General features: G+C 41.9%; 1 protein-coding gene and 1 pseudogene across 3 annotated transcripts in view; both read left to right on the top strand.

The window, feature by feature from the left end:
• CYSTM1 (cysteine rich transmembrane module containing 1) overlaps positions 1-22,188 on the top strand; it is a 66,309-nt gene that overhangs the window by 9,432 nt on the left and 34,689 nt on the right. For both annotated transcript variants that reach the window (XM_082836890.1, XM_082836891.1), the window contains exon 2: positions 14,777-14,998. In XM_082836890.1, the coding sequence (XP_082693016.1) occupies positions 14,797-14,998 (202 nt within the window). In that variant the 5' untranslated portion in view covers positions 14,777-14,796. The remainder of the gene's footprint in view (positions 1-14,776; positions 14,999-22,188) is intronic.
• On the top strand, positions 5,887-6,871 carry LOC309960239 (large ribosomal subunit protein uL22-like; annotated as a pseudogene). The gene is made up of 2 exons: positions 5,887-6,099; positions 6,457-6,871. The product of its transcript is annotated as a large ribosomal subunit protein uL22-like (transcript).

Below are 22,188 nucleotides of genomic sequence, written 5' to 3'. Positions count from 1 at the left end.
CCAGGGAAGCCCTGTCTCTACTTTTTATAGAAGGAACAAATGACTGTGTGAATGGAATAAACGAACACATCAATGCCAAAATTTAACAAAAACTGTAAACCTGAGATGATAGAGGAGCACCAAACCAGTAATTCTAAAGCTTTTTTTAGCCCAACAAACAATACCCAAAATTATGGGTATGAGAATCAAGAAAAACTGAGGGACCTAGAATATAAAATAATCTATTTACGAAGATCCCTAATTAGGGAGTTCAGAAAAGACACAGAGGAGGTCTTCAGAGTAAAATCAGCCCTTTTTTTAAAAAAAACTTTACAATTTTATAAATTCCCAAGAAGGATATGTAAAGATGGAGGGATAAGCATGACTTCTGGCTTTGAAGATAAGAATAGTCCCAAGGTAGGGGAAGTCTGCATGTAACCAAGAGAATTTTTTTTTTAACCCCATGTTTGGTACTTAGCCAAGTGACTTTTCAGTTTGAAGCAGAGAAAAAACATTTAAAGAACTTAAGAAGCTGAAGTGTCTTGTGAAAAAAAGAATCATGGGACTTCCCTGGCAGTCCAGTGGTTAAGACTCTGCACGTCCACTGCAGGGGCCACGGGTTCGATCCCTGGTCGGGGAACTAAGATCCCACATGCCGCATGGAGTGCCTCCCCCCCCACAAAAAAGAACCACAATTACAAAAATCACTGTAAAAAGCAGTGAAGAGCAGATATAAAATAGTTTATCCACAAGGGAAAATTAATAATAGGAAGGGAAGTTGGGACACTAGAAGGGGTCTAAAGAAGCATTCTAGACATTAAAAAAAAAAAAAGAGGTGGGTAACATGAAAATACCAAAAAGCACTAAGAAAACTTAATTTTTTTCTGACTATATAGGTTCCTTATTGAAATTTTCAAACATACAGAATAAATAACAATTGCCAATAATTCCAGCACCCAGGGAAAACCACTATAAATGTTATTTTCCTTCTAGCCAAATTTTGTCTGTCTACTGTTACTGTACACTTAAAGCATGAAAATCTTTTTTTTTTTTCCCATTTTAATCAAGGCTTCTCAGGACGGTCCCCTCAGCCCTTCCCAGGCTTGTCTGCCAAAGCATGAAAATCTTAATGTACAACTCCAAAACTGTTCCATGTAATCATGACTCAGCTCAAGATGTGGAACATCTCCATCATCCCAGAAATCTCCTCTTGTGCCTCTTCCAGTCAATATCCGTAGATTCGTTTTGGCTGTTCTTGAACCTCATATAAATGCAGTCTTACAGTGTGAAGTCTGTTGAGTCTGGCTTTTGTTCATCATTGTCTGTGGGACTCATCCACGTTGCTGCATGTAGTAATTGTTCTTTCCTCATCACTGGGCAGTGTCTATTGTATAACTGTACCGTAATCTTTCTGTTCTGCTGTTGATGAACATTTGGATGGTTTCCGGTTTGGGGCTATAATAAATCAAGCTGCTTTGACCATTCCTTTTTTTTTTTTTTTTGGCCATGCTGCGCTGCTTGTGGGAATGTGGGGTCTTAGTTCCCTGACTAGATATTGAACCCGTGCCCTCTGCACTGAAAGCACGGAGTCTTAACCGCTGGACCACCAGGGAAGTCACTGACTATTCTTACATGTGTCTTTGGTGGACTTACGCGCTCATTTTACTTCAGTATATATCTAAGAGTAGAATTGCTGGGTCATAAGATAAATATTTCCAAAGTCATGAATATATTATAAACTTTGTTCTAAAAGTGTGACTGTGTCCAGGGTACAGTGTGAATTATTCTTTGTTTATAAGGATGGAGATCAAGGTTCATTTTTTTAATTTTCTCCCATTAGAATAGCCAGCACTATTTATTGGAAAGATTAATTTTTACTTTCTGAGTTGCAGTGATGCCTTTCTATTAAATTAGGTGACTACTGTGTGGGTCTCTTGTAGAATTCTTCATTCTGTAACACTGATCCATTTATTAATATTTATTTTAAAGAAAATGGGATCATGCTTTTACATTTTTCTACGCTTACTATTAATATCATGCTTCAAATTGAGAATAATTGCAAAGGAACTATTATATAGATGTACCGTAATTTATTCTTTTCTTTTTTTTTGGACGTTTGGGTTGTTTTTTCTTTTTTCTGTTTTGTTCTTTTATGTTGCAGGCTTTCCTTAAATGTCTTGATAATCCTTGTTCATTGATTTATTTATGAGGCAATAAAAAGCTGATTAGAAGTTCTGCGTGCATGGGCTTTTCTGAGGAGTGACTGGGTGAGTCATTGGAGTCTCCTCGAGTATTATCAGTAATTTTTTCCCCTCGGGCTGCTCAGTTTTTCCAGAGGAACATTCTCCACTCTACTGCCTGCAGGGTCAGTGCCATGCTACCAGGTGTCTTGTCATTTAAAAAAATAACTTTGAAAACTATTATTCTTTCCTTCATCTCTGCTTTGATGAGGTCTTTTATTGTGATCTTACCTCCATGGGCCACTTTCCGAAAGAATAGTTTCTGCTCTTCTCATTGTATGGTTGAATGACTGAAAATCCTATGACTTTGAGCATGTCTTGAGTGGGATCATCAGATAAGAGTGTTCAATGCAGCCTTTTTTTTAAAAATTTTTGTTTTATATTGGAGTATAGTTGATTTACAATGTTGTGTTAGTTTCAGGTGTACAGCAAAGTGATTCAGTTGTACATATACATGTATCTATTTTTTTTCAGATTCTTTTCCCATTTAGGTTATTACAGAATATTGAGTAGAGATCCCTGTACTGTACAGTAGGCCCTTGCTGGTTACCTGTTTTAAATATAGTGTACACGTCAATCCCAAACTCCCAACTTATCTCCCCACCCCCACATTTCCCCTTTGGTAACCATAAGTTTGTTCTCTAAGTCTGTAAGTCTGTTTCTGTTTTGTAAATAAATTCGTTTGTATCTTTTTTTTTAGATTCCGCATATAAGCAGTATCATATATTTGTCTTTCTCTGTCTGACTTACTTCACTTAGTATGATAGTCTCCATGTCCATGTTGCTGCAAATGGCATTATTTCATTCTTTTTTATGGCTGAGTAATATGCCATTGTATGTATGTACCACATCTTCTTTATCCATTCATCTGTTGATGGACATTTAGGTTGCTTCCATGTCTTGGCTATTGTAAACAGTGCTGCAGTAAACACTGGGGTGCATGTGTCCTTTCAAACCATGGTTTTCTCTGGATATATGCCCAGGAGTGGGATTGCTGAATCATACAATAGCTCTATTTTTAGTTTTTTAAGGAACCTCCATACTGTTCTCCATAGTGGCTGTACCAATTTACATTCCCACCAACAGTGTAGGAGGGTCCCCTTTTTTCTCCACACCCTCTCCAGCACCTGTTGTTCATAAACTTTTTGATGATGGCCATTCTGACTGGGGTGAGATGATATCTCATTATAGTTTTGATTTGCATTTCTCTAACAATTAGCAATGTTGAGCATCTTTTCATGTGCCTGTTGGCCATCTGTATGTCTTCTTTGGAGAAATGTCTATTTAGGTCTTCTGCCCATTTTTGGATTGGGTTGGGTTTTTTGTTTTTGTTCGTTTTGTTTTGTTTTTTGTTTTTTTATATTGAGCTGCATGAGCTGTTTGTATATTTTGGAGATTAATCCCTTGTTGGTTGCATCATTTGCAAATATTTTTTCCCATTCTGTGGGTTGTCTTTTCACTTTATGGTTTCCTTTGCTGTGCGAAAGCTTTTGAGTTTAGTTAGGTCCCATTTGTTTATTTTTGTTTTTATTTCCATTACTCTAGGAGACAGATAGAAAAAGAAATTGCTGTGTTTTATGTCATAGAGCATTCTGCCTGTTTTCCTCTAAGAGTTTTACAGTATCTGGTCTTACATTTAGGTCTTTAATCCATTTTGAGTTTATTTTTGTGCATGATGTTAAAAAATATTCTATTTCATTCTTTTACATGTTAGCTGCCCAGTCTTCCCAGCACCATTTTTGAAGAGACTGTCTTTTCTGTATAGTCTTGCCTCCTTTCTCATAGATTAATTGACCATAGGTACTTGGATTTATTTCTGGGCTTTCTATCCTGTTCCATTGATCTATATTTCTGTTTTTGTGTCAGTACCATACTGTTTTGATGACTGTAGCTTTGTGGTATAGCCTGAAGTCAGGGAGCCTGATTCCTCCAGCTCCATTTTTCTTTCTCAAGATTGCTTTGGCTGTTCAGGGTCTTTCGTGTCTCCATACAAATTTAAAAAAATTTTAGCCATGCACATGGTTCATGAGAAAAAAAATTTTTTTTCTAGTTCTGTGAAAAATGCCATTGGTAATTTGATAGGGATTGCATTGAATCTGTAGATTGCCTTGGGTAGTATAGTCATTTTGACAATATTGAGTCTTCCAATTCAAGAACATGGTATATCTCTCCATCTGTTTGTGTCATCTTCAGTTTCTTTCATCAGCATCTTATAGTTTTCAGAGTACAGGTCTTTTGTCTCCCTAGGTAGGTTTATTCCTAGGTATTCTATTCTTTTTGATGTGATGGCAAATGGGATTGTTTCTTTCTCTTTTGTTGTTAGTGTATAACAATGCAACAGATTTCTGTGTATTAATTTTGTATGCTGCAACTTTACCAAATTCATCGATTAGCTCTAGTAGTTTTCTAGTGGCATCTTTAGGATTATCTGTGTATAGTATCATGTCATCTGCAAACAGTGACAGATTTACTTTTTCTTTTCCAATTTGTATTCCTTTTATTTGTTTTTCTTCTCTAATTGCCATGGCTAGGACTTCCAAAACTATGTTGAATAAAAATGGCAAGAGTGGACATCCTTGACTTGTTCCTGATCTCAGAGAAAATGCTTTCAGCTTCTCACCATTGAGTATGATGTTAGCTGTGGGTTTGTTGTATATGGCCTTTATTATGTTGAGGTATGTTTCCTCTGTGCACACTTTCTGGAGAGTTTTTATCATAAATGGGTGTTGAATTTTGTCGAAAGCTTTTTATGCATCTATTGAGATGATCATATGGTTTTTATTCTTCAATTTGTTAATGTGGTGAATCACACTGATTGATTTGCAGATACTGAAAAATCCTTGCATTCCTGGGATGAATCCCACTTGATCATGGTATATGATCCTTTTAACGTATCGTTGGATTCTGTTTGCTAGTATTTTGTCGAGTCTTTTTGCATGTATGTTCATCAGTGATATTGGTCTGTAATTTTCTTTTTTTTGTGGTATCTTTGTCTGGTTTTGGTATCAGGGTGATGGTGGCCTCACAGAATGAGTTAGGGAGTGTTCCTTTCTTTGCATTTTTTTTTTTTTTTTTTTTTGCTGTACGCAGGCCTCTCACCGTTGTGGCCTCTGCCGTTGCGGAGCACAGGCTCCGGACGCGCAGGCTCAGTGGCCATGGCTCACGGGCCCAGCCGCTCCGCGGCATGTGGGATCTTCCCGGACCGGGGTACGAACCCGTGTCCCCTGCATCAGCAGGCGGACTCTCAACCACTGCGCCACCAGGGAAGCCCTCTTTGCAATTTTTTGGACTAGTTTCACAAGGATAGATGTAAACTTTTCTCTAAATGTTTGATAGAATTCACCTGTGAAACCATCTGGTCCTGGACTTTTGTTTGTTGGGAGTTTTTAAATCACAGTTTCAATTTCAGTACTTGTGATTGGTCTGTTCATATTTTCTATTTCTTCCTGGTTCAGTCCTGGAAGGTTGTACCTTTCTAAGAATTTGTTCATTTCTTCCAGGTTGTCCATTTTTTTGGCATATAGCTGTTTGTAGTAGTCTGTTATGATCCTTTGTATTTTTGTGGTGTCAGTTGTAACATCTCCTTTTTCATTTCTAATTTTATTGATTTGAGCCTTCTCCCTTTTTTTCCTGATGAGGCTGGCTAAAGATTTATCAATTTGCTTTTCCGGTCAGCGGCCTGAGGTGACCTCTAAAAATGGTTCGCTATTCACTTGACCCAGAAAATCCCACAAAATCATGCAAGTCGAGAGGTTCAAATCTTCGTGTTCACTTTAAGAACACTCGTGAAACAGCCCAGGCCATTAAGGGTATGCATATCCGAAAAGCCACTAAGCATCTGAAGGATGTCACTTTAAAGAAGCAGTGTGGGGCTTCCCTGGTGGCACAGTGGTTAAGAGTCTACCTGCCAATGCAGGGGACACGGGTTCGAGCCCTGGTCCGGGAAGATCCCACATGCCGCGGAGCAACTAAGCCCGTGCGCCACAACTACTGAGCCTGCGCTCTAGAGCCCTCGAGCCACAACTACTGAGCCCGCGTGCTGCAACTACTGAAGCCCGCATGCGTAGAGTCCATGCTTCACAACAAGAGAAGCCACTGCAATGAGAAGCCCACGCACTGCAATAAAGAGTAGCCCCCGCTCACCGCAACTAGAGAAAGCCCGCGCGCAGCAACGAAGACCCAACACAGCCAAATATAATAAATAAATTTAAAAAAAAAAAAAAAGAAGAAGAAGCAGTGTGTGCCATTCCGTCGCTACAATGGTGGAGTTGGTAGGTGTGCCCAGGCCAAACAGTGGGGCTGGACGCAGGGTCGGTGGCCCAAAAGAGTGCTGAATTTTTACTGCACATGCTCAAAAATGCAGAGAGTAATGCTGAACTTAAGGGCTTAGATGTAGATTCTCTGGTCATTGAGCACATCCAGGTGAACAAAGCCCCCAAGATGCGGCGCAGGACTCATAGAGCTCATGGTCGGATCAACCCATACATGAGCTCTCCGTGCCACATTGAGATGATCCTTACTGAAAAAGAACAGATTGTTCCTAAACCAGAAGAGGAGGTTGCCCAGAAGAAAAAGATATCCCAGAAGAAATTGAAGAAACAAAAACTTATGGCCCGGGAATAAATGCTGCAAAAAATAAATGCAAATGAAAGTAAAAGCAAAAAAAAAAAAAATTTATCGATTTTGTTTATCTTCTCAGAGAAGCAGCTTTTAGTTTCATTGATCTTTTCTATTGTTTTCTTTGTCTCTATTTCATTTATTTCTGCTCTGATCTTTATTACTTACCTTCTACTAACTTTGGGTTTTGTTTGTTCTTTCCCTAGTTGCTTTAGGTGTAAGGTTAGGTTGTTTGAGATTCTTCTTGTTTCCTGAGGTAAGATTGTATTGCTATAAACTTCCCTCTTAGAACTGCTTTTGTTGTGTCCCATAGGTTTTGGGTCATTGTGTTTTCGTTGTTGTTTGTCTGTAGGTATTTTTTGATTTCCTCTTTGATTTCTTTGGTGCTGCATTGGTTGTTTAATAATATATTGTTTAGCCTCCACTTTTGTGTTTTTTTACAGTTTTTTTTTTTTTCCGGTAATTGATTTCTAATCTGAGCGTTGTGGTTGGGAAAGGTGTTTCACATGATTTCAGTTTTCTTAAATTTACCGAAGCTTGCTTTGTGGCCCAGCATGTGGTCAGTCCTGGAGTATGTTCCATGTGCACTTGAAAAGAATGTTTATTTTGCTGTTTTTGGATGGAGTGCTCTATAAATATAAATTAAGTCCATGTAGTCTAATGTGTCATTTAAGGCCTGTGTTTCTTTATTGATTTTCTGTCTGGATGATCTGTCCGTTGATCAAAGTGGGGTGTTAAAGTCCCCCACTATTATTGTGATACTGTCGATTCTTCCTTTTATGGCTGTTAGTATTTGCCTTGTATATTGAGGTGCTCCTATGTTGGGTGCATATATATTTATAATTGTTATATCTTCTTGGATTGATCCCTTGATCATTATGTGGTGTCCTCTTTGTCTCTTGTAACAGTCTTTATTTTAAAGTCTACTTTGTCTGATATGAGTATTGCCACTCCAGCTTTCTTTCGATTTCTATTTGCATGGAATACCTTTTTCCATCCCCTCACTTTCAGTCTGTATGTGTCCCTAGATTTGAATTGGGTCTCTTGTAGACAGCATGTATACAGGTCTTGTTTTTGTATCCATTCAGCCATTCTGTATCTTTTGGTTGGAGCATTTAATCCATTTAAATTTAAGGTAATTATCAGTATGTATGTTTCTATTGCCATTTTGTTAATTATTTTGGATTTGTTTTTGTAGGTCTTCTTTCTCCCCTTCCTCTTTCGTTCTCTTCTCTTGTGATTTGATGACTAACTTTAGTGTTGTGTTTGGATTGCTTTTTCTTTTTTGTGCGTTTTTTATCTATTTTAGATTTTCAGTTTGCGGTTCCCATGAAGGTTTTTTGTTTTTTCCCCCACCCTGTGGAATCTTACTTTATTATTATTTTTTTAATGTTTTTACATCTTTATTGGAGTATAATTGCTTTACAGTGGTGTGTTAGTTTCTGCTTTATAACAAAGTGAATCGGTTATACATATACATATATCCCCATATCTCTTCCCTCTTGCGTCTCCCTCCCTCCCACCCTCCCTATCCAACCCCTCTAGGGGTCACAAAGCACCGAGCTGATCTCCCTATACTATGTGGCTGCTTCCCACTAGTTATATAAACATGATTGTCTTAAGTTGCCAGTCTTTTAATTTCAAATTCATTTCTAATATCCTACATTTGTGCTCTCCTCTTCTCGTGATTGCTGGTTTTCATATCATATTTGTGTGTGGATGATTTCCTACCTTTACTGTATATTTGCCTTTACTGGTGAGCTTTTCCACTTATAATTTTCTTATTTCTAGTTGTGGCCTTTTCTTTTCCACGTAGAGAAGTTCCTTTAGCATTTGTTGCAAAGCTGGTCTGGTGGTGCTGAATTCTCTTAGCTTTTGTTTGTCTTTAAAGCTTTTGATTTCTCTGTCAAATCTGAATGAGAGCCTTGCTGGGTAGAGTATTCTCGGTTGTAGGTTCTTCCCTTTCATCACTTTAAATACATCATGCCACTCCCCTCTGGCCTGCAGTTTCTGCTGAAAAATCAGCTGATAACTTTATGGGAATTCCCATGTATGTTTTTTTGTTTTTGTTTTTCCACCAAGCAGCTTGTGGGATGTTAGTTTCCCAACAGGGATTGAACCCAGGGCTTTCACCCAGCAGTGAAAGTGCCGAGTCCTAACCACTGGACTGCCAGGGAACTCCCCCCTTGTATGTTTTTTTTCTTTTTTTAAAAAATTTTTTATTTTATTTATTTATTTTTGGCTGCATTGGGTCTTCGTTGCTGCACATGGGCTTTCTCTAGTTGCGGTGAGCGGGGGCTACTCTTCGTTGTGGTGCATGGGCTTCTCATTGCAGTGGCTTCTCTTTGTTGTGGAGCACAGGCTCTGGGCGCATGGGCTTCAGTAGTTGTGGCTCGTGGGCTCTAGAGTGCAGGCTCAGTAGTTGTTGCGCATGGGCTTAGTTGCTCCGCAGCATGTGGGATCTTCCCGGACCAGGGCTTGAACACCTGTCCCCTGCATTGGCAGGCGGATTCTTAACCACTGCACCACCAGGGAAGTCCCACCCCCCTTTTATGTTATTTGTTGCTTTTCCCTCGTTGCTTTTTAAAAATTTTTATTTTATTTATTTATTTTGGTTGTGCTGGGTCTTAGTTGCAGCGGGTGGGCTCCTTAGTTGCGGCTCACTGGCTCCTTAGTTGCAGCCTATGTACTCCTTAGTTGCTGCCAGTGGGCACCTTAGTTGTGGCATGCATGTGGGATCTAGTTCCCTGACTAGGGATTGAACCCACATCCCCTGCACTGGAAGGCGGATTCTTAACCGCTGTGCCACCAGGGAAGTCCCTTCCCTTGTTGCTTTTAATATTTTCTCTTTGTCTTTAATTTTTTGTCAATTTGACTATGTGTCTCAGCGTGTTCCTCCTTGGGTTTATCCTGTATGGGACTCTCTGTGCTTCCTGGACTTGGGTGACTGTTTCCTTTCCCATGCTAGGGAAGTTTTCAACTATTATCTCTTCAAATATTTTCTCAGGTCCTTTCTCTTTTCTCCTTCTGGGACCCCTATAATGCAAATGTTAGTGTGTTTCATGTTGTCCCAGAGGTCTCTGAGACTGTCTTCATTTCTTTTCATTCTTTTTTCTTCTATTCCATGGCATTAATTTCCACCATTCTGTCTTCCAGCTCACCAGTTCTTCTGCCTCATTTACTCTGCTATTGATTTCTTCTAGTGTATTTTTCACTTCAGTTACTGTATTGTTCATCTCCATTTGTTTGTTCTTTAGATCTTCTAGCTCTTTGTTAAACATTTCTTGTCTTCTCGGTCTATGCCTCCATTCTTTTCCTGAGATCTTGGATCATCTTTACTATCATTAATCTGAATTCTTTTGCAAATAGATTCAATGCAGTGGTTTTTTAAAGAATTTATTTATTTTATTATTTATTTATTGTTTCTGGCTGTGTTGTGTCTTCATCACTGCGTGCGGGCTTTTCTCTGGTTGCGGTGAGTGGGGGCTACTCTTTGTTGCGATTTGTGCGCTTCTCATTGTGGTGGCTTCTCTTGTTGCAGAGCACGGACTCCAGGTACACAGGCTTCAGTAGTTGTGGTATGTGGGCTCAGGAGTTGTGGCTCGTGGGCTCTAGAGCGCAGGCTCAGTAGTTGTGGCGCACGGGCCCAGCTGCTCTACGGCATGCAGGATCTTCCCGGACCAGGGATCGAACCCGTGTCCCCTGCACTGGCGGGCGGATTGTCAACCACTGCGCCACCAGGGAAGCCCAGATTCAATGCAGTTTTAATGGATCTTGGCTGCTGCTTGATTTGAGCTGTCTCTTTTGGAGCTATGATTTGTCTTTCATGCTACAATTTCCACTGTTTACATTTGATCCTCAGTGTAACACACTCAACTATAGTAGAGCTTACATTTCACCTGACCACATTTATAAGAGAAAACATTTATGTTTTAAAGTTTTGTATCATACCTTAAATTTAAAGCTCATTTATATTTTGCTTATGTTAAGTGGTTTGTACTAGACTGTGTCAATGTGAGGGAATCTTTCTTTACTTGGGTTCGCTTCTGTACAAGCATGGGAACAATGGATTCCCACTGGGTGAACTCCTGCTTTTAAGATGCCAGCTCTGGAATCTTTGATCTTGACACAGATGCTATTTCTATGACTTTTGCTGTTCTCTTACTGGGATTTTTTTCCTGCTTAGAGGAAACTGAAAATAGTTCCAGATTTTATTCCTCTAAGGTGACTGTGTTCTGGGAACACAGGACAGAGTGTGGGGTGGGGGTTGGTCATGACAGTAGAGCATCTGTTATGCTCTTTATAAGTGCATCTGAGTAGTACATGGGGTTCCCCTGACCCCAGACATAAAGCAGTTTCTCAGGCAGAGGGAGAAAGTTACATACTAAAAATGAGGGGGAAACATGATTGAGGGAGAAAGGGGAGGACACATACATTTGGGAGAGTTTTGAGGGTCCCAGGAATAATGAGGAATAGATACACATAGATCGATCAAGAAAAGTCATGAAACATTGAGGTGTGAGGTTGTGATAGTTCTAAACACTTTGTTCTCTGTGCCTTCTCACTGCTCATTGTTCTTAGAAGGGCAGTGTCTTCAGAGAAATATAGGTGTAGACTTTGCTAGAGGGAGAATGATCATTATTACAGGGTCTTGTTGGATTAATGAAGTTAAACTACAGTTTTGATGGAATTAGGTCAGTACAGAGGACACACACACACACACACACACACACACACACACACACACACACACACACACTGAACTTCAGGAAAGAGTAGTTATGATGGCTGTGTTCTATTTCTGTGACTTAAAAAATAACTAGTGGAATAGCTGTAGAGGGGTTAATGAGACTGATGTCTGTGTTAACCAGGGCTCACTAGGTTTACCACAGCCTTCCAGGCAGGCGAGAGGGAATGCAGAAGTAGTCAGCAGTTAGGTGCCCAGGTTCACGTGATGATTGCAGTGTTTGTCACCGTGAGCCTTTGGTTTAGGGTAAAGGGAAAGGCCATTTCCAGGTCAGAGTGTGATGCCACGTTGGCATAGACCAGAGAGCAAAGAAGGGAAAGAACCCTAGTTCTTTTCTGAATCCCTCCCAGGCCCCTGAAGAAAGAAGAATGAGAGACAGAATGCAGATGAGGTCAAAAGAGAGATCTTCTAGCCATTCCGATTTCATCTTACAAAGTTTCAGTTTATTATCCCCTCCTTCAAGTGACACTCTCCTCACTCCCACCTCCTCTCAACTGAGTTTAAGCCCCTACTGCTACCCAGCAGTCTGTTTACCACCTTTTCTAAAAACTACCATCCTTATGTTTGTCTTTTTAACCTGTTGTCCAGGGGAAGGATTTGAAGCATATCCATTTCTATATCCCACTACTTAGCACAGTGCCAGGCACAGTCAGCACTGCATAAATGTCTGCTTGCTTGAACATCAATCAGAGGGGTTCATTAGCTTACCTTACTATTGGTTCCTAGTAGTGGAAATTCTACAGAGGTAGCTTAGGTTAGGTTGGTGTTTTTTTTGTTTTGTTTTGTTTTGTTTTGTTTGCGGTACAGGGGCCTCTCACTGTTGTGGCCTCTCCCGTTGTGGAGCGCAGGCTCAGCGGCCATGGCTCACGGGCCTAGCTGCTCCGCGGCATGTGGGATCTTCCAGGACCTGGGCACGAACCCGTGTCCCCTGCATCGGCAGGCGGACTCTCAACCACTGTGCCACCAGGGAAGCCCTAGGTTGGGTTTTAATCTGATTTATGAGCTATTATAAAGTCATCTGGAATCCCATTTCTTTATTTTTTTAAAAATTGTTTAGTTATGTATTTATGTATGTATGTATGTGGCTGCGTTGGGTCTTAGTTGCTGCACACGGAATCTTTGTTGCCACATGCGGGACCTTCATTGCAGCCTGCGGGATCTTTTTTGTTGTTGTTTTAGTTGTGGCATGTGGGATCTAGTTCCCTGACTAGGGATCGAACCCAGGCCCCCTGCATTGGGAGTGCAGAGTCTTAACCACTGGACCACCAGGGAAGTCCCTGGAATCCCATTTCTTTCCTTCTTTCTGCTCTACCTTTCTGAAGTATCTACTTCATCTTAAGGCTGGTGGCTCCCTCACGGCTGCAGATTGGCTGTCAGCAATTTTGTAGGCCATGTCCTTGCTAGACCGTGTATTTGACTGTGTTAAGGGGAGGGGAAGGGAAGGTTGGGAGTGTGTTAGGAGAGGCCCAAGATTTTTGTTGTTGTTGTTGTTAAATTTATTTATTTTATTTATTTATTTTTGGCTGCGTTGGCTCTTCCTTGCGTGCGTGCTTTCTCTAGTTGCGGCGAGCGGGGTAGGCTACTCTTCGTTGCGGTGCGTGGGCTTCTCATTGCGTTGGCTTCTCTTGTTGCGGAGGATGGGCTCTAGTCATGCAGGCTTCCGTAGTTGTGGCTCGTGGGCTTCATTGCTCCGTGGCATGTGGGAACTTCCCGGACCAGGGAAGCCACCAGGGAAGCCCAAGCCCCAAGATTTTAACTGATCAAACCACTTTCGAACTAATCCGAGTGGCCAAGGGATGCCATTTGTGATTGGCTTAGTCCTGGAGTCCTTGAATCAGTCTTGATGGAAAAGAGGAAAGGGTGACCCGGATTGGCTTAGGTTAGATTGGGCTCACCCTGGAACTGGTAAGGAATGAGCTTCCCCCAAAGCACATGAACTACAGGAAGAAAGAATGGATACTTAACTGGAAATCTGACTTATTATGAAGGGGGATGTGGTTGTTGCGTGGGCAGCCAGCAAAGTCCACTGTTTTAATGCAGATTTTCTAGGGAACCTTACTTTATGGCTACTCTGTTCTTCTTATAGAGTCATTTATGAATTTATTGATTGCATATTATGAAAAAGAATTAATGGTGAAATTATTAAATTTTGAGTATGAGACTCTTCCCTCTATTAACTTACTCAGATAGGTAAAACGTTAAATATCAGTACAGGAGAGGGGTGAGTACAAGGCAGCAAGATGATAGCAATCATGTTCATCCAGAATATATGTACTTTGCATTCCCCAGTAATGCTTTTAATCAGGAAGTCATTGTGTCAGGCACTTCGGGGGCTACAGAGATGATAGAAAGGAGATGCTGGCCCCCTCCAGACTTCAGGCCCAATCAAGAGAATGGGTAAAAGGCTTTGGGGACTGGGAAGAAATGGCCTCCCTCACAGAAGCAAACCACCGAGAGCAGGAACCTGTAAAACAAAGTGGGGGCTCCTGGGGAGTGCTCCAGAGTCCTGGGAGCCTGGATGGTCAGAGGAGATGCTTGGCATGCTCTGTGGACAGCTCTGCCGTTTGTGTAGTGACAACCGAGCATACTGCTCAACTGCTCAGAGCTGTGGGTCTCAGGAGAGCAACCAGATCACCCAGTGCCCAGGGTGGGGGCAAGCTTTACACTCACTGGTCACTCACTGCCAGTGTTGCTGCTTGTTAGAAAACCCCATTGTGGCCCAGCCCTGTTTGTTGGAGGATTTCTGTCACCAGGTCAGCCTCTGCTGATCTGATTCATAATTAATGCTGTTAGACTTTCTGCCTTCTTCTTAGAGCTATCCAATCACATTTATGGATATTTTAGAGAATTAAAAAACAAAATAATAATCGGTTCTTCATTCAGCACATTTACTGGGGCCTGCCTTGTGCCGGTCACTGTGCTAAGCTCCAGGGTCATGGTGATGACCCCAAACTGATGTGATTCCTGCTGTCACAGCCTGTAGTCTAGTGGGGGGGGCAGACAAAAGGCAAACAGATACATAAGATATTTGCCAATTGTGATGGTGAGAAGGAAACAAAATGGGCAGAGCTGAAGATGTGCAAGAGGTTTAAGATATCTTTAAGGCAATTTGTAAATGATCTCATGATTACAGTTTTTATCCTAACGATTTCCCCAGATTAAATGCAAATAACTTTCATTGTCTGTCTCTTAGGTGTACTCAGCAGGTCCCTGATGAACCAAGGGAACCCTCCACCGTATCCAGGGCCCGGTCCGACGGCTCCGTACCCACCTTATCCACAGCAACCGATGGGGCCTGAGGGCTACCCTCCAGGACCTATGGGGGGACCCTACCCACCTCCTCAGGGGTACCCCTACCAAGGATACCCACAGTACGGCTGGCCGGGCGGACCTCAGGAGCCTCCTAAAAGCACAGGTACTGTGATGTGAATGGGGCATGTATACAGTTGGTCCTCCATATCTGCAGGTTCTGCACCCACAGATTCAACCAACCACCAGATTGAAAATATTTGGGGAAAAAAAATTCCAGAAAGTTCTAAAAAGCAAAACTTGAATTTACTGTGCTCCAGAAACTACTTACATAACATTCACGTTGTATTTACAACTATTTAAATGACATTTACATTGTGTTACGTATTATAAATAATCTAGAAATGATTTAAAGTATATAGGAGAATGTGCGTAGGTTATATGCAAATACCTTTCATATAAGGTATTTATATATAAGGGACTTGCGCCACCGCAGATTTTGGTATCATGTGGGTCCTGAAACCAGTCCTCCGTGGATACCGAGGGGCGACTGTATGTGTATTACGTAGGTGTGCATGTGTGCAGTCCAGTGTCACCAATGGAAATGTTTGCATGTTTTCTTTGGCAGGGAAGAAACTCTGGCCTTTGTTTGCCATGTGACATTTCCAAAGCTTGGTGACTGCTTAGGGTGGCTTCTAACTCCTGAGAAGGACTTCTTTCTTGGGAGGGCTGAATCAATTCTGCCTCCTTTCTCTTGTCCCCTGTGGGGCTGATGACTTCCTGGCCGACATGTTTTCTGAAGGCCTCTCCTCGAGCAGTGAGAGGGGGCAAAGTACCGGTTGGATTCTTGCTCTGGCAGCCAGTTTTGCTTTACAGGTTTAGCCTGTTGGGGTTGTTTTATGTCTCAACTTGTTGACCCTCAAGTCATCCTCTTGCCCCTGCTATTGGGGTGGGTTTTCTTTACTAATATGTTTTCATAATTCTATTTAACCTGCTAGCTGAGTTGTCAGTAGGCTTCTGAGTCCTTCTTGTGTGCTGGAACAGTGCTACTCAAAGTTTACTGTGCAGACAAGTGCCAGTCCCTGAGCGGCTATCAGGCTGCAATGAGATAAATACAGAAAGTGAGAGTAAAAATTTTAAAACTTTGAGAGCAATTTGACATTGCTGTGACATTCGAGCATGGAATCTTGCGTTTTACAAAAAAGTAGCAGTCTGTGAAGGGTTAGGAAGGAAACATCTTGAGAAGCACTGTGCTACATGTCTTGGTGACCGTTATGACTGTTTTATAACCTTTTGGTTTGCAGACTAGTTGCTGTCTTAGAGCTTTCAGCTTTTGAATATAGCTCATTCTTACCGAGTGCTTATTATGTGCCAGGTGCTCTCCTAAGAGCTTTATATACATTCACATTTAATCCTTGCAACAGTCTTATGAAGTTATTCCCATTTTACAGTGAAGTAATTGAAACACATAGTGGAGTAACGACTTGCCCAATGCCACCCAACTAGAAATGGCCAGACCCCAGATTTAAATCATGAAAGTTTGACTGTGGAATCTGTACCTGTATGTTATTGCTGTACTGTTGTCCCTTTCCTGTCTTTTCTGACCTGACACATTTGTCTGAATTTAGGGCCTTAGGCTGCCTCCGAGATTTTCCTATAGTTTAACCCCTTACTAATCAAAAGTAGTAACAGAACTGACAATTCATTTTATTTCAGAATTTGAGGGTTCTTTAAAATGGGTGGATGCCAAGGAAGAAAAATAGGTTTAAGAGGAATTGTGCGCTCAATATGGGAAAGATTTTACTTTTATGGGGTCAAGTCAGGGGCTGTATTGAGATTGAATAGATTTGAATAGCTTTAAAAGATTTAGTTTATCTTGAAGGAAAACTTTTACAATCCACGGTTCTGTTTTGTTATAAATTGTTATAACATGTGCTTGGAGGACTGCAGGAAGTGCAACCAGTATAAATCAGAGCAGTTGGCATCCAGGTCTATGACATGAGAGGGGGATTTCCTGAAAATACATCTCAGTTTCTGGGGTTTCTGCTTCAAAACAAGGTAACCCTGTGATGAATGAAAGAAGGCCGACTGAAAAGACCACATAATACATGATTCCGTTTATGTGCATTTCAAGATTAAGCCAAACTAATCTATGGTGATGGAGATCAAAATAGTGGTTACTCCTGGCTGTGGTGTCGGAGACTAGGATAGGGTTTGTTATTGACTAGGAAGGACACAGGGAAACTTCTGGGGTATTAGGAGTTTTTTTGGTTTTTCTTTTTGGCTGCGTTGGGTCTTCATTACTGTGTGCAGCCTTTCTCTATTTGTGGCGAGCGGTGGCTACTCTTCGTTGCAGTGTGTGGGCTTCTCACTGCGGTGGCTTCTCTCCTTGCGGAGCACAGGCTCTAGACGCGCGGGCTTCAGTAGTTGTGGCTCGCGGGCTCCAGAGCGCAGGCTCAGTAGTTGTGGTGCATGGTCTTAGTTGCTCTGCAGCATGAGGGATCTTCCCGGACCAGGGCTCGAACCCATGTCCCCTACATTGGCAGGCGGATTCTTAACCACTGTGCCACCAGGGAAGCCCTAGGAGTATTCTTTTATCTTAATCTGGGTATAAACATTTTCAAGCCACACACTTAATATTTGTGCACTTTAGTATATGTTATATGTCAATGAAAAAAAAAGTCAGCCCAGCATTTGTACTAAACAATAGATTCAGGCCAGTGCCTCCCTAGGTTGTGTCTTTCACCCACAGCCCTCCTGCTGTATGGTTTGTAGGCCACTTCTGGGCCTGTATTGTTTATACTGACTGTAACTACCATTCAGTGGATTTGGAACATTATAGAGCTTGTCTAGAATAAGTGCTTCCTGGGCTCAGTGGACCTTGTCCCCTCATGCAGAAAATACAGGTTTGGCCCTCTTTCTTACCTTTGGTGTAATTTAAGTATTACATCAGCGTTTTTGAGGGAAAAAAAAATATCTTAATTCTTTTTAGGATTAAAAGGCTTTTTTATTTCAGTGTTATCAATTTATCAATGATTTCATAAATGCAGTTGAAAGCGGTTTAACATCCTTTTCTACAGGATTTCTCTCTCTGTCATCAGCCTGTGCATTGTTAATTGCCCAGACCTGTTCTATACCAGGTATGGCAGGGGATGCCAGGTGGTCAAGTTCTTCTCTCAACCTGGGGTCCAGGTTCTGTGAATGGGACCCTCTGACCCCCCTCTCTCTAAGGGATGTGCTTTTTAGGGACCCCTTTCATTTCTTTCTCTTTATATTGCTCCTGGGATCCCCAATCGGAATCATTCTTGGGGCCTGCATTCTAAGCATGTGTCTTTGAGCTCTCTGCAGAAATTTAAGGGTTTTTTTCTCTAGCAGGATGATTTTAGATGTATCTACTACTGCATATGCCATCTCTCAGCTGAAGTTCATGTGTGTAGTCCCTTCTGTTAACAGCTACCTAGGTGGGAATTATTTGTTTTAGGGTCTTAGCTACTCTTAATTGGTGTCTGGTAATTAGTAAGAGTTTAATAAAGTGTTGAATGGACAGGTCGGTGGGTAGATGGCTAATCTAAGCAGAACCTTCTTTGGTAGTCTGTTTTTTAGTTCAAACTTCATTTTTTCAGATATTGTATTTTTTTAATTAATTAATTTATTTTTGGCTGCATTGGGTCTTCATTGCTGTGCGCGGGCTTTCTCTAGTTGTGGCGAGCAGGGGCTACTCTTCATTGCGATGCGCAGGTTTCTCATTGCGGTGGCTTCTCCCACTGCGGAGCACAGGCTCCAGGAGCACGGGCCTCAGTAGTTGTGGCATGCGGGCTCAGTACTTGTTGCTCGCGGGCTCCAGAGCGCAGGCTCAGCAGCTGTGGCGCACGGGCTTAGTTGCTTCGTGGCCCATGGGATCCTCCCGGACCAGGGCTCAAACCCGTGTCCCCTGCATTGGCAGGCGGACTCTCCCCACCAGGGAAGCCCCTGTATTTTTTTTTTTAAGCCTTTGTTTTTCTCAGGAAACCAGCTTTTTGGAAACCATGTGATTGGAAGCAGCAGGTGCTTGTGGGAATGAGGCTTCCCAGGGAGCACACCTGCAATACGTCAAGGATCTCCTGGGGAGATTTTTAATAATAATAACGACTATACCAACTAGTATTTCTTGCACTGGCATTAGCTTCACTGGCATAATCTTCATAATGACCCTGAAGCATTAGTCCCGTGTTATAGAGGTGGAATCTGAGGCTCAGAGAGGTTGTGATTCAGTTATTTATTGTATAACATACCACCCTGAAACTCAGTGGCTTAAAACAACAGTGATTTATTATTTCTCATGATTCTGTGAGTTGGCTTTAGGGGATCTCTCCTGGGGTCACTTGCATGACTTAATGCAGCTGTCAGCTTGGCTGGAGCTGAAATGTCCAAGACTGCCTCGCTCACGTGACGAAGGCCTGGGTATAGCTCCATGAGGCCTCTCTCTACACATCTCCCTTTCCACGGCAACTAGCTTCCAAGAGTGTGAAAGTAGCAGCTGCCAGGCTTTTAACGGCTAGGCCCAGAGCTGGCACCGCCTCACGTACCCTGTATTCTGTTGCTCAAAGGCTGGCCAGATTCAGCAGGAGGGGAAATAGATGCCATCTCCCCCCACTCCTGCGTTTTTGGCAACAGCTTTATTGAGATAGAATTCACATACGATACAATTCTCCCATTTAAAGTGTCCAATCCAGTGGTTTTTGGTGTATTCACAGAGTTGTGTGACCATCAGCACTAATTCCAGAAGATTTTCATCACCCTGAAAAGAAACCCTTTGGCAATCACTCCCAATTTCCTTAACTCTCCTCCTACACGAATCTACTTTTTGTCTCTATTGATTTGCCTGTGTTGAACTTTTCTTATAAATGGAATCACGTAATATGCGCTCTCTTATGACTGGCTTCTTTCACTTAGTGTAATGTTTTCAAGGTTCAGCCACATTGTAGCAACTATCAGTGCTCCATTCCTTTGCCAAATAATATTTTATTGTATGGATATACCATATTTTATTCGTCTGTTCATATTTTATTCATCTGTTCATTAGTTGATGGACATTTGGGTATCTGCTTTTGAGCTATTTTGAATAATAAATAATGGCTGTTATAAACATTGGTGTAAAATAGATTCCATCTCACTAGGAGGAACAGCATGTGAATACAGAGTGAGAGGAATCATTGGTGGCCATCTTGGCAGACAGTCCACCACGCTCCAATCTTTCCTTTTAACAATTCATCTCTCTCCCATATGCAAATTATACCCATCCTCTTCTAAGACCACCAGATGTCTCATCCATAACTCCCTCGGCTTGGAGTTAAGGATGTCACCATCGAGGATGGCCTCTAACCAGCCATGCTGCTCCCTTCACTCCCTACTCCTCATTCCCATTCTGCCCAACTGTACGGAGAGATCAAACAGAATATCAGCACTTCTGTGAAGCTTTCCCTCCTGTATCCCACACCTCCCATAGAATTGACCACTCCTAAGTGCTTCAGCTGCACCCCATACAGACTTCTTTCAAAGCATCTCCTCTCTCCAAATTCAGTTAGTTTTCATGTTCTCTCTAATTTACCTCTTTAATGTCTGACTCCAGTCAACCTTGCTCATACTATTTTAGTTTAGGCTTCCACCATTTGTGTTGGTCAAGACTCTTAAGATTGCAAGTGACAGAATCTCAGCCTTAAATAATAACCAACAACAGAGGATCATCGGAGACCTGAGTAAAGGTCCCAGATGATAGATGGTGACCAAAACAGACAGGAAAAAGGGACACTGAGGGGGGACACTGAGGGAACAGAGGCAACACAAGGAGCAAAAACCCTACTACAAAAAAGGGGGGGAATCTTCTAATATTCTTAGATATGCAGGGAGATTTCTTACTGAAATAAGAGTAGGGATGCTGTATAAAAAGCAACTTAGGATACAAAAGCACTTAGGCAAGGAGCATGTGTCAGCCCAAGGATTGGGTTGAAAGACCCATTTGGATAGCCAGGTCTTGCCACACCAGAACTTAAGGCTTTTTGCCACAGGTGGAAGCTTGACATATGTTTTGGTTATCTATTGCTATGTAGTAAATCACCCCAAATCTTGGCGTTAGAGATTCTATAATTTGGGCAGGACTTGGCAGGAAAGATTTATCTCTGCTCCCTGGGCCTGGAACATAGGAGATAACCAGTGTGCTGAGGTTGAATATGTGTACTTTCTACCCTTGAATGGGATTTACAAACTTTCTTTCTTGGCTTTAATATTTATAGTTGTCTAAAGGGGCACTATTGGGTTGGCTTACACCAATAATACAGGGGAAGAAGCTGTTTGGTTTGGCAGATGCTTTGGAAGAGAGAGAAGGATGGGAGCATGACTGCTGGCTGTCTCACTGCTGGGAGGGGTCACGTGATGCCCGTGCTGAGAAGCTACTATGTTTATGCGTGTCCCGTCCAGGCTTGGGCTTTTCCACTCTTACTGGCTTGGTTTGACCCTCTTGTTTCCCGTGAAGTTAATTTAAGTTCAGTCGTATTCTGTCACCTGTTTTCAGTTTCAGTGAAATCTTGTACTTCTGGTTCATCATAACAAGGAATTGTTCTTTTGAGTGCAAAAAAAAAAAAAAAAGAATCCCCCATCCAGTATCCCTTTTCCCCCTCTCCCTCCTTCCACGTGGCCTCTCAGTGTGGCTGACTTGGGCCTCACAGTGTGACAGCCTCAGGAGGTCTTGGCTCCTTAGGCGTTAGAGTGCAAAAGTGGCAGCTGCCAGGCTTTCCTTTAAAAAACAAACGAACAGAAAACTTTTCATTTTACTTCTAATTTTGAAAATATTCCAGACTTACAAAAGCTTTGCAGAAATAGTACAAACAATTCTGTATACCTTTCACCCAGATTTCCCCAAATCTTCTGCAACTACAAGGTAATGATCTCCCTGGCTTTTTTACTGCCCAGGCTCAGAAGTCTCAGCACATCACTTCCACCACACTCTCTGTCAAAGCAGCCACAGGTCTAGCTAGCAGAGATTCAAGGGGAGGGGAAATGGACTTTACTCTTGATGGGTGGGTGACAAAGCCACAGTGCAAAATGGCACATGGGTGGGGAGATCTTCAGAAACTCTACTCCCAAGTCCCAGTGGTGATGGGTGAACTCACGTTCAGTGAAGCATTCTAAATAACAAAACTCTAGGTTCTTATGAATATGCCATAGTAACAAAACTGTTTAAAGTGAAAATGAAACACGACAGTGTCTCCAGTCTTAGGTCAGAAGATAGGCCATCTGTCTTTCAAAGGAAAGTTCTGTGAATTGGTTAGAAAGTCATGAAGTCTGAGGTTTTTAAATTCTCTCACCAAGTGGTATGGACTT

The sequence above is a fragment of the Leucopleurus acutus genome, assembly GCF_964270905.1.
Source record: "Leucopleurus acutus genome assembly, chromosome: 3".
Taxonomy (NCBI): domain Eukaryota; kingdom Metazoa; phylum Chordata; class Mammalia; order Artiodactyla; family Delphinidae; genus Leucopleurus; species Leucopleurus acutus.
The sequence above is the reverse complement of the archived record's forward strand: the minus strand, read 5'-3'. Positions and strand labels throughout refer to the sequence as shown.